Genomic DNA, 10,462 nt, shown 5'->3' on the forward strand with positions numbered 1-10,462 from the left:
ATGTCCAGTAACCATAACTCAAGCTTAATATTTTTGAGTTATTCCCCTTTCTTATTTTTACTTACGCTTTGCTTGTCCGTAGCATAACTCATAAACTGTGCAAGTGATTGCCTTCAAACTTGGAATATAAATAGATGGCAACAAGGAGGAGTGCAGTACCTAGAAACCATTACTCCAACTTAAGTAATTTTTTAGTTATTCCCCTTTCTCATTTTTCCTTTCACTTTGCTTGTCCGGAGCTTAACTTGAAAACTACGCAAGGGATTAACTTTAAACTTGGAATATAGGTAGATGGCGACAAGAAAGAGTGAAGTACCCAGAACCATAACTCTAGCCTTAGTTATTGTTGAGTTATTTCTTTTCCCTTTTTCTTTGTCCATCTATTGTCTCGATTATTATAGAAGGTCATCTTACAATATTTGGATTAAGATCAGAGAATAATTTTAATAGAGGAAGTGCAGTGCACAAGAAACATTTCTCAAGCATAAGTACATTCATTTTGAACTATGTTCAGTACAAAATGTCATGAACTTTACTTTTCCGCTTCTATAACATATCAATTTTACAACGAAATCTGCTATGGTACTGTGGTCTGTGGTGTTGGGCTAAAGAACAATGAACAAATTTTGAAGAGTGGAGGTTCAAGTACCAGTCGGAACGAATTTCTTTTAAAACTAAATGTTCTTCTTTATAATTAGAAAGTACTATTTAGATGCTCTGGAGTCCTCTGGGTCATTTTTACAATAATTAAAAATAAAAAAGTGTCATTTATATTTTTTTGTCATGTGTGCCATTTTTGGGGCATGCGTGTTTCTCAAACGCAGTTCTTGTTTATAATAGTGACATTGACCATGACCCCAGCAACCAGAACGCATGCCTCCAAGAAAGCTATGTATACACCAAGTTTGAACACAATATCGCAGTTTCAGCAGAAATGGATATTTATGGTTTGCAAAGCAAAGTCTATACATATGTATAAGTATAAAGGGCAGAAACACTTGTGTTTATCAATAGGCAATATGTCTGAAACTTGCACAGACACATTCCCAGTATAGTGATATATAGTTCTACTAAGTTTTATTCAGATACTCCAACAATCAAATGAGGTGAGGCTATGTCACACCCTATATGGCTCCCTGCGGATATAGCTCCATGGGGAGCTCTGTTCGGAGCACGATTTTGTATATAGCTCCTTGCTATAGAGGAGATGTATAAGAACGCAAGCAGGTGCAAATCCGAGTATGACTCACTATGCTACAACAGTAATGTAAAATAGTATGTGTCAGAGTGTTATTTGGACATATGATTTCAACCCCTTTGGGAAGAGAGGGAGACATAAAGATTCTCTCCTCTCTGTCCGTGCATACGAATAAGTTAGAGAGTGAGCGTACTTGGATACGTATCTCCTGAAAATGGGTACCGTTTGATTGACAATCACCAAACTTTATAAAAATGATAAATGAAGTTAGGCACATGAGTTTAAACTTTTGTATCTGGACTGGCAGTTGTGGCCCTTGATCTAGTCCAAATACATATTTGATCATACTATGAAAAGCATCCATCTTCTGAACATTGTGAACCAAATTCGACACAAATGTTAATTAGGTATAAGTGATGACTTTATTTTTGTATTAATTAGGTGTAAGTGATGTCTTTATTTGTGTATCGGACCAGTAACTACAGAATTAGAGTCCTTGACGAAATAAAGTAATTACCCCCAAAGTCGCAAAACTGTACAGAAGTATTGACTGGCAAAGAGGGGTTAAGTAACGATCCTTCCAAAAGATTTTAGACATCATATGTGAAATATTGTAAACAGTAAGCCAGATTTAACACAGAATTCATGAAATCTCAAAGGAGAATATCATTGCCTTTGTTCTGTGAAAAAAAGTGACAAAGTAGGGACATCCGTATGCTATCGACATAGTTCTAGTTTTGTATGTGTAGAAGCCCAAACAGAAACATCCCGAATGTGTCTTTTCCCAGAAATAACGCAGTTACCTTCTTTAAAAAACACGCGATGATGCATCTACGATGGGTAACTTAAATTTTCTGACCGGTCTGTCATTGTCTGTAAATGCGAAAAAAATATGTCTTAGAGACAATGTCGTGACACATTGAGCATGACCCTCAGGTGCCGGTAGCTTAATTTCGCATTATAGCTCGACATTCATTTATTACTATGAAAGAGTAAGCCTGGCATTCATATAAAAATGGATGCCGATGGGCGAGCTTGGCATTGCAGCTCGGTATTCGTTTTTAACTATATAAACTTGAATGATGATAGCAAATCCTAGAGCCAAATCACACACATTACTGAACGTAGAATGCGGAAACGGTATATTCTATATTTTAAGTAGCCCTTTAGAAATTAAGCTCAATATCTTAAATTACTTAAATGAATTAACAACTACGTGGTCAATGTTTCATTACAAGACCGGGGAGCTAAATGTGGAACGGGGCTACATGTGTTCCGTTTATAGCTCCAATTTTTGCGAATACGTGCTCCTTATCGAAGAGAGCCATATAGGGTGTGACAAAGCTTTATGTTTAAACGACTAGAATTTCTGGTCATGTCGGAAAGTTTTATGTTGAAACTTTTTGTGAAAAAACATAGATAAACAGTCTTTGTCGACAAAATTTATGTTGCCTTGTTTTATAAGTATAAGTCGGCATCTACAATATGTGATTTTGTCGTTTAATTTAAGTAATAAAGTCGTGTAACTAGTGCGGCAAGTTTAGTTCTGTTTTGACAACATGACACATTATATGTGCACATGTCGTCTTACTGCATCTCAAAATAGACGACATGATATCGTCATCAGTATGTACGATATACGCTTCCATACCTGTTGTACCTATTGAGTAAACGTGTATTCACTGCATACCTCGTTTTGGCGAATTTTATTTTCATAAAATGTTGAGTGGCCCTCAATACACGTAATGTGCATTTCGGTATGGCATATTGTAAATCTTATTAGTACTAAAATCTAAAATGCATTACATTCGTTGAAATCTATAGTTATCATCTTATATCATAGAGATCGGCGACAGCATCTTTGCCTCGTTTCTCATTAGTGCGAAGTACTAGAACCTACAATTTCCTGTTAGGTCTGGTATGTTCTGCGTTTATTTTCATAGTTTTCTGCACCTTCGCGCTGCTATGTTGCTTCCAGGCATTTTAGCTGGAGCTTTGTCTTTCATATTTTCTCATCATTTTCATATATACCATGCTATTTATTTATAATATGCCATAATTTTCATTTGAAAATTTACAATAAAGTCACGGCCTTATCCCACATAATTTTGTTTTGTTTTTGCTATATTACTTGGTACATTCACCTTTGTCTTAGAACCGATGAACTCCCTTATGCAGTCAGACCCGTACTGTAGACAGCCTCCAAAAATATAACCTGCTTACTATGGTCACACGTCACCTGTCTTGAGAAAATATATGTTTTCACAAATACCGGCATTTTTCAGTCCCCAAGGGAGGTTCTGCAGCCGGGTTTGACTGTATATATATATAAATACCCTAGCACCCACCAATAAATTAAGTGTAACGTGTACGATACTTATATTGTGTGTTTCATTTCCTGTTCAATACAGTGAGATTAAGTTCTTCCTCATTACACTAGAACATTTTAACTTGTCACTATTTGACATTTGCGAACTGAACCGATACCGAATCTGATTCTGACCTCGCACTATAGGGACTTTCTCAAGCCATTTAGGAAATTAAGTTAGCATATCGAGGGGTGAATGCGAAAGCAAGCTAAGTGCATACAGAAAAAGAATCGCTTCTTTTGCATTCACCCCTTAATACTAACTTCGAGTTGTTAATCTCGGTTGACATAAGCCAAACATATTTTGACTTAACGGAGCAATTATTATATTTCATCAGGCTCTACAAATACTCTATATTACTGTTTTAAATAATTGTATAACTTATCGTTTTACCGTGTGCGGAATAATACAGGCCTGGATTAAGAATCACTGTATGGTCACTTTCACCGTCAGAGTCGGACAGCTTACTTCATGTTTCAAGCTTAAAATTGTTGACTCAACCTTTCACGAGCATTATTACATTATGTGATAGTCAAAATTCTTTAACTGTACATGATAGCAATAAAGTAAAACCATTTCCACAACCAACATATGTAGTAGAATTCCGTTTCGATGTTAAATGAAACAAACAAAAACAAACCACACAAGTTCCATTAATGGTTTTAGTGTTTATTTAGGTTTCGTTTAAGGTGCTCCAGCGATTCAAAATTTACTTTGTCTTGATAGATGATAGAAACATATACATGAGAGAAGATACACCACTCAAGATGGACAAAACATTTTGTGTCATCAGTATGCTATGGGAACGGTCCTATAGTATTGTACTTTGCAATTAAGGCTCGCCGAGCTCATTACTAGTACTTTCAAAAAGTCCTTAACTATAATATCAAATTATTTTCGCACACTTTCAGAAGTAGCTTCGTTTAATTATACATAGTTATTAGGACATTTGAAATGAGAAAGTAGACACCAGTTTCACTTCATTCACTTTCTCCAATCACAGTTGTTCCTGAATGTATCTTATCTTGTTTTGAATTGATCACGAAAAAAGAACAATGACAAGATTTATCATTCTACTTCAGAATTGCTTTTCCGAAAGTTTTACATTAAATTGTATTTAAATCATAACTTTGCCATTTTAATTTTCTTTCAAATTTCATATTGATATGAAAAATATCTACTTTTGAACAGGACGATGTTGACCCTTAATCGCTCACCTGGATCAAAATCGCATCTCTGAAATTTTAAGAAAACGTTGTGACAGTTAGAAAGAGGTGAACATTAAAAAAAATAGTGGATGTTTGATTCGAGTTTCTTTTTTCACATCTGCACAACGGAGTAGGGGCTATGTATTTTAGGAAGAGATGATAACTGAACGAACTACATTTAGTGCGAACTCTTGGATTACCTCGAGTTTCCTGTCACCAAAGTAATGATATGACGGACTGCGTTGTTAAATTATGAATATTTAAGTTGTTTGAAACGAAGATAAAGTCTTAGAGTTGCTAATGGCTGGTATACCAGAATGTTCCAGTCTGGAACAGTGGCGTGTCACATGAGAAAGAAATTGTAATAGCAGAAATGACATGAATTTCTTCAGAATTTCAAAGATTGTGACCAGGATCAGGAGAGGATATGATGGCTGGTGTAAGAATAGTCTTCATTTTAAAGACCATAATTTGTGTTTTTATTGTCTGTTTTAGAAGGTTTCCAAGTTACTTCTCGGTACAAATTTTCCAAAGGCCACCTCCATACTTTTACTAAATAATCATTTGAGATCAATACCTCTGGTATGTGCTGATTGAATATTTGGAGAGGAGAGAGGGTGATGATGACGATTCCGCTTTCTTAAGATAAGAAGAGATTCGGATTTGGAGATATTGAAAGTCACTTACTGAAAAGGTGAACTTCTTCTTTTTACTATTTATCAGCTGACGGCATAGAAGGAAATGTTAACGTTAAATATAAAAAAATCTTAACAAACAAAATTGCGGAACCGACTATCTGCTAGTGTATTTAATTATGCACTTATACCAGGGAGGCTACTGTTACACATTTCGTATCATTATATAATTATGGTAGAATACCTTCCCTTTTATTTTACAAAAAGTCGTCCTTCTGTCAGTCTGAACAGTCTCTCATATTTATATTTCTTTTGGAAATATTTTTATGGTTTGTATCATGCTATATGTATTTTATGTATCAGAAAAGGCACGACTCAAATATACTTATTGTATTGAATAGTATAAATAAAAGATGACTGAAATGAAGTATTAAATTTTAAGCAATGAAGAATAATTAAAAAATCTTGTTTCTGAGCCAGCATTCATTGGACAGCATTACCAGCAATATCAGGCAGAACAGTACAACTGCCAGAGGGAAAAGGTTTCTTCCACTGACGTGACAAGCAATAGGCAATTTTATTCATTGCATATCTGTTAGGCTGAAGCAATGCAGTTGTTATTAGAACAATAGAGCAATAGCCAAAATATACAATGATTTGATCTTAAGGCTGAAAGGACTTCTGTATAATTGTAGATATGTTTATCACATGTTTGATTTCATGGAAGTGAAAATAAAGCCATGTCATTTTTTTGTTTGGTTTTACAACAATGTAACATTTTCACACTGACGTCTTTCTAGCGCAGGAGACGTTGGTTGAGTTGACTTGGTTTATAACAGGTAAAGAAAGTTTGAATTTTTATATGTTTCACAAAAAAAAAAAAAACTAACATGACTTTGTGATAAAAAGAATATTACATTTTGGTCTTTCCACATTGAATTTATTAAACTCAGCGAATAAATATGATAAACTGCTCGACAGAGCCTCGCATTTGATCATTTTATTCAACTCGTTTAATAAGTTCAGTATGAAAAGACTCTCCTAATTTGTATTTGCCACATGGGTCAGTAGTAAAGCGTATGTTTTAAGACGACCACGTACCTCTAACTGAAAAAAAGATGAATCTATATAAATGCATACATATTCCTTGGGTACATTTCGTGTATTTTGACACGTTTAGAAGAGCGCATGCTATTGTAAGCTGTACATAGACTAAATTTTATTCCCTACACAGTCTTATTATGTTTGAAGTGCTGTCACACATAGTCAGGCCCTTTATATTTTACAAATCTTTTCCCCATATTGACGCTGTCATAAACTCATTAGAAAAGTTGGGGCCATATATTCTCTGAGAAACCTTTTTTTCCTATCACATTTGGTTTCTAAATAGTCGTGCTTTGACCCGGTTTTGCTAATCATACTGCCGTTAAATTCTAATTCATCAATTATAACCTCCAAGATCAGTTTCTCGAGTGAAAAGGACTTCCGTAGCTTGTCTGATGCTTCTTTGTGTCTAGTAAGGCATACTCAAATGAAATGCTAAATAGTATTGATCGAGTATTAAACATTTTCCATAATCTATACAACAATGTTTAATGCTTATGACTAAAGATGTCTATCTTCTGTCAAGCTTACACAAACGGAATGGGATTAGGAAGAACTGTTTCATACAACATAAATGTCCAAAATTAACACATCATAATATTATTTTCCTGAAGAAAAAGACATCTGACTTTAACCCTTACCCTGCTAAATTTCTACAATGGACTAGTCCATCATTCTATCTGGACAGTACCATAAACTGTTAAAAAGGGATGTTTACCAAAAATATACTGACTGAATGGCGAACAGTGCAGACCATGATCAGACTGCACGGATGTGTAGGCTGATCTTGGTTTGCACTGGTCGCAAAGGCAGAATCACTTGCCGCCTAAACAGTAACATTTTAAGTTAAGTTGTCGATGAGCGGTACACTGTCATTTCGAGATGCCAAAAAACTTAAAAAACAACAAAGTAACATGTTCTGATTAATATATAAAGTTATTCATTGATAATATAATAAGTCAATGTAAATAGTTATCACATAAAATCATTTCGTACAGACAACACATGTCATTTCACGACCTTTCGAGTATCCGTGCTTGAACAACTGTCCATTCGTTTCCACGAAATAGAACAAAGCCCCGTTTTCGTTATCGCTCGAGTCATGAATTGCTTCCGGTTCTGAATCTATGCAAACAACGTCCATTGACTTATTGTGCGCTTCATGGCTCGTCATAAGGTAACCCGAGTATTGTTTATTCCAGCCATTGTAACATTCAGTGCGTGCCGGAAAGACCATCATTGCTGAACTTCCGGTTACTTCACAGACAGCGCATGGAACATCCTGCTCATTTAACTCTTTTCCAAATATGTCACTTAAATAAGTATTTCTGGCATTGTATTCTGACCCGTACAAGTAATTCCCTGACATACCTGGCGAGTAGGAATTGAACTGCGGCTCTTTTGGCAGACAGAGAACGTTTGAAGTTCCGCCATGGTAGTTATAGCGACTGCCGGCGGTGAAGCCTGTGCAAAATGAAAAGGATGGCGGATTCATTAAACTTTTATAATGCAATATATAGAATTAAGAATAATAGAGTGAAAAGTTTAACTACAAAAATACGACTCAGTGACTAAGTTGACGAACAAATTATCCAAGCGCCCTGGAACGATGACTTCTCCTGTCGGCCGTGTCACACATCACGTGAGGATGATTACAAAGAAATTCAATTATTACATCTTTCACATACAATTAATTCAATTTTATGTGCTATCACCTACTATAACATTTCCAAAACCAGTAACTACAAATCTAAATTTAAACGATGAAATAAGGCAAATGTCACTTTCCTGTAATGAAAGTCGCCTGCATAGTTTGGCAATAAGTAGATAGCAATGACTAAGGCATTTTACTTGGAGCTTACTTTGATCTTATGACGTGGCGCATGCATGTTGATGAATCGGAACGTGCATGTTTCAAGAAAGCGAAATACAGATGCATACAATTGGTACCCCTCGGTTTCTGTCCTACACTGAATTTTAAAAAAAAGTCAATAGTTCAATCAAACAGTGTGTGGTCAGCACTTTAGTTCTAGTAGTTTCAGTCCAAAGTGAAATGCGTATGGCTGTACATACCAGTGTATAAAACTGCAGAGTTGGGCGTACATTCTGTTTTACCCCATCTTGTAAATGTTGTAACGGGACCTGAAGGAAAGACGGTTGAAAATACATTTAATCATTATATAGAAAAAAATATTGCCACCAAAGTGGCAGAGGGCAGAAGGGTTTCACATCAATAAAATTTCACTTTTGTAGCATTTAAATGTGATAAATTTGTTTATAATTTACTTACAATTACATGCATTTGTACCTTTGTTTCGTTGCTTTCTAATATCGGTAAATGTTTTACTGCAATATGATACTCTCTCTGTCTCTCTCTCTAACCGTTTACAAAAGCAAAAGAGAAAGAAACACGGAATTTCCGTGTTTTGCATTGTATTTTTCTAAAAGATAAAGAAAAAGAGCAAACGTTATTGTTCACTGTTTGTCAAAATCAAGAGTTTTTATACACACTGTCTCGACAGACACACGAAATGTCACGTTTTTCTAGTAACCTAAATTAACTCGTAAATTTAATAGATAGCTTCATATGCTGGGAAATCCGACACGGCGCTTAAAAGCTTCCGTACATTAAACACATTAAACACTTGGATATAATTGATAAATGTCACAAACGGATGGAGAGTACTGATGTACTGATTGGTCTTCAAAAAGTATGTGCAGTCTGTAAAGCTTTAACCCGTTTATAGTGTGCGGAAATGTACAGAAATAGTTTTAATTATTGACACAACTTACTTGGCAAATCGAATCTATCTGACTGAGATTGTGAGGGTGTGGTCTGCAAAGGAGCTCTAGTTGTTTGACCTTGACTTTGTGCCTTGCTGACAGGTGGCGCTCCAGTTCCAGAGCGAGTAGTACTGACCTGGTTTCCGGCCTCATTCTGCACAGGCGCTCTAGTTGTTTGACCTTGGCTTTGCGTTGAGCTGGCAGGCGGCGCTGCAGTACCAGTGTTTCCGGTCGCACTCTCTGTAACATGTCTCATCAGACCTCCGGGGCCATTATTTCCTCCTCCGGAAGATTTGTTTTCCCCTTTAGCTATGAGGTAAACAACAGTAACGGTGCTTGCAAACATCATAGACGTGACCACAACACTAAGCGCTACTATGATATACATAGTTGACTTCTTGACTGTTCCCGGCGGCGCCGGCGGCGGTTTTGATTCTTCCGTATCACCAACATAGCTGTCCTTATGTACTGAATAAAAAACAGACATCCTAAACTTTTCAAATATCCAGATTTGTGAATTTATGATCCATAAAAATAAAACGTCTAATTTATGTCAGCTTTTGTTGAACTGTTTACAATATGGGTTATATACCCCTTGAAGCGTAAGTCTTAACCCACATTTTAAATATTTTGAAACTTGATATGAAAAATATATATTCAGTCTACTCTAAAATAAACCTTGTGAATGATAAACACTTTAAAGTGTACAGTTTCATACTGTTCGTGCAGTGGACTGGAACAGTGAATAATCTAGATTTCTTTGTATACAATGTACTTATTTCGGATGCTGTAGAAACGTACAGAGTTTGCGATTTCTTATTTTCATGTGCCCGCGTACGTATGGTTAATCCCTATAAACAGTTACTGGTCTAATAAATATCTTTTAATGAATGTCCACTTGATTTAATCATTTAAAACTTGTTATTAGTGTTTACTAATACAGCGAGATAGGAGCACCATTGCCCGTTTTATTTTTGCTACTGTCCGTAGTGTGGCCATAGCCACACTGAGTTCATTTATTTGATCGCTTCGTCCTCGCTGTATGTGTGTTTCACTTTGTCTGTGTACTTGTGTGTATTGTTTGTCCATGTCATGAGGTTGCAGCTCCTTGGAAAACTTTTTTTTTCCTGTTGAATATTTACCATTTTTTTAGTATGACTATGG

The 10,462-nt window shown here is 35.8% G+C and overlaps 1 protein-coding gene across 1 annotated transcript; it reads right to left on the reverse strand.

The window, feature by feature from the left end:
* Positions 1-5,470: 5,470 nt before the first annotated feature.
* On the reverse strand, positions 5,471-9,988 carry LOC123531626 (short-chain collagen C4-like). Its single transcript, XM_045312747.2, has 3 exons — positions 9,308-9,988; positions 8,588-8,656; positions 5,471-7,978 (listed from the first exon to the last, which is right to left on the reverse strand). The coding sequence occupies exons 1-3, from the start codon at positions 9,783-9,785 to the stop codon at positions 7,500-7,502; spliced, it is 1,026 nt and encodes a 341-aa protein (XP_045168682.2). The 5' UTR covers positions 9,786-9,988; the 3' UTR covers positions 5,471-7,499.
* Positions 9,989-10,462: the final 474 nt, after the last annotated feature.

The sequence above is a fragment of the Mercenaria mercenaria genome, chromosome 11 (genome assembly GCF_021730395.1).
Source record: "Mercenaria mercenaria strain notata chromosome 11, MADL_Memer_1, whole genome shotgun sequence".
NCBI lineage: Eukaryota > Metazoa > Mollusca > Bivalvia > Venerida > Veneridae > Mercenaria > Mercenaria mercenaria.

Coding starts and splice junctions, on each gene's coding strand:
- LOC123531626 (XM_045312747.2), bottom strand. CDS start 9,785: ATGTCTGTTTTTTATTCAGTACATAAGGACAGCTATGTTGGTGATACG. Junction 8,657..9,307: donor AGATAGATTCGATTTGCCAA/GTAAGTTGTGTC, acceptor TCTTTCCTTCAG/GTCCCGTTACAACATTTACA. Junction 7,979..8,587: donor CTCTGCAGTTTTATACACTG/GTATGTACAGCC, acceptor CATTTTGCACAG/GCTTCACCGCCGGCAGTCGC.